The sequence below is a fragment of the Poecilia formosa genome, unplaced genomic scaffold (assembly GCF_000485575.1).
Source record: "Poecilia formosa unplaced genomic scaffold, Poecilia_formosa-5.1.2 Scaffold728, whole genome shotgun sequence".
NCBI lineage: Eukaryota > Metazoa > Chordata > Actinopteri > Cyprinodontiformes > Poeciliidae > Poecilia > Poecilia formosa.
Window position 1 is genome coordinate 1 of NW_006800667.1, and position 2,006 is coordinate 2,006.

A 2,006-nucleotide genomic window follows, 5' to 3' on the forward strand; every position below is an offset into this window, starting at 1 on the left:
AAAGTAAAATCACAAAAACTGATCATTTTAAGTGGTCTCTTAATTTTGTCCAGAGCTGTATACTGTATATCAAGTTAATTGGAAATTAAACTGTTTTTGTGGTTATTCCTTACTTTGTTCAAACTAAGGAGAAAGTCTGGACACATCAATATAAATAGAAAAACAAAAAGTTGTGCACATTTTTTTATGTAGTACAAGAAAAGGGCCAAAGGAACCATCCAGCAGCCCAGCTGTGGAGGACACTGCTGCAAAAATATAAAATATTACATACTTTCTTAAAATCAAAACAGGAAATTGTGATGGTTAATTGTATTGTTTGGTAATAAAGTCCACCACAGGAATAAAATCAGATGGCATCAGTATTTATGTTAAAAGAATGTAGTATTTTGTAGCATTATGTGTGGGTTTTGCACAGGGGGTCACAAAGGTCATGGCATGAAGAAGGTTGGGAACCCTAATCTAGTGGACATGAACTGGTTTCGCTGTTGTTGCAAACACATCTTTAGCCATTCTCACCTCAACTCCCAGCAGAATCTTGTACATTTTCATCCAGCTCTTTGTTCCCTGTCGTCGGACAGACCCACAGTGGATCTGATTGGCGCCATGGAAACGCAGAGCGAGCCTTCGGAGCTGGAGCTGGATGACGTGGTCATCACCAACCCTCACATCGAAGCAATCCTGGAGAATGAGGACTGGATAGAGGACGCATCGTATGTCGAACCGCAGTAAAATAGCTTCTCGGACATCATTTGTCGTTTTTAGTTGCTAAACCTTGAATTTGTGTTCAACAGCGGCTTGGTGTCACACTGCATCTCTATTTTGAAGGTAAAATTACTCCTCTTTTTTGTTACCGTATGATATTATTGATTTAACTAATACATCTATTCCACGCACAGATCTGCCACACTTTAACTGAAAAGCTGGTGGCCATGACAATGGGATCAGGGGCAAAGGTCAAAGCACCTGCCAGTTTGAGTGACATCATCACTGTGGCCAAACGAATCAGTCCAAGGTAACGCGTCTCACTAGAACTTGATGTTATTACAGCTGTAACACCGGCTGACTTGTATTCTCGTTTTGGGTCCTAAAGGGTGGACGATGTGGTCAGGTCTATGTACCCTCCTCTGGATCCAATCCTCCTGGACGCCAGGTAGCCACACCCGAGTTTGACTGCTGAAAGAGAAGAGTATGAGCTGCTTGTTTTTTCAAATGCATGTATCTTGTTCCTCCTCAGAGCCACTGCTCTGCTGCTTTCAGTCAGCCACCTGGTGCTGGTCACCCGCAACGCCTGTCACATGTCCGGCAGCCAGGACTGGATCGACCAGTCGCTTCACGCGGCGGAGGATCACATGGTGGTTCTGCGTGAGGCGGCGCTGGCTTCCGAACCAGAGCGAATCCTACCTGGAGCCGATGCTCAGAGAGAACAGGCCATTTGAGGAAAGAAAACCTGAAGCAGCACCAAACCTACTGTCAAAAATACAAACCATGGAAAAGCAGCTGCATTCCAACGCTGACCTAGTGATACCTACTAAAATAGACATTTCAGTTTCACATCCACGGCTCTCCAGTGGTCAGAATGTTTTTAGAAACATTTTCTGAAATGCACCATCCAGTAGTGGGCACTAAATCCAGTCTGACCAGCACTGCAGTCACAAGGAGGCTTAGTCAGCTAATCCATCCTGACGAAAATAACATCCATTAGCCAGTGAACCCGAAGGTGCTCCAACTCAGTGTAAAAACAGTAAGAGAGCCCTGGCTTGCCTAGCATGTGTGGGGTCAGTTTAACTTTGGGATTTGGTGGGGGAAAAAAACACATTTTTCAAATATTCCAGACGCAAATGAAATACAGTTCTTTCTAGGGAATTTTTTATTAGTTTTCCCCTTCACTTGTGACACACTTTACATGTGCAGCTCTTACCATGGATGACCAATTTAGCTCAATACTGGAAATCCTGCCAGTGTGACCAGAAGCTGAACTTCTGAGATCCTGCCATGGATAGATGCAC

General features: G+C 44.0%; 1 protein-coding gene across 1 annotated transcript; it reads left to right on the forward strand.

Moving 5' to 3' along the window:
* Window positions 1–178: 178 nt before the first annotated feature.
* Window positions 179–1,803, forward strand: LOC103131197 (transmembrane protein 98-like). The gene is made up of 5 exons (XM_007542789.2): window positions 179–710; window positions 792–825; window positions 897–1,012; window positions 1,091–1,150; window positions 1,235–1,803. The coding sequence occupies exons 1-5, from the start codon at window positions 397–399 to the stop codon at window positions 1,434–1,436; spliced, it is 726 nt and encodes a 241-aa protein (XP_007542851.2). The 5' UTR covers window positions 179–396; the 3' UTR covers window positions 1,437–1,803.
* Window positions 1,804–2,006: the final 203 nt, after the last annotated feature.

Coding starts and splice junctions, on each gene's coding strand:
- LOC103131197 (XM_007542789.2), top strand. CDS start 397: ATGTGTGGGTTTTGCACAGGGGGTCACAAAGGTCATGGCATGAAGAAG. Junction 826..896: donor ACTGCATCTCTATTTTGAAG/GTAAAATTACTC, acceptor TTCCACGCACAG/ATCTGCCACACTTTAACTGA. Junction 1,151..1,234: donor CCAATCCTCCTGGACGCCAG/GTAGCCACACCC, acceptor GTTCCTCCTCAG/AGCCACTGCTCTGCTGCTTT.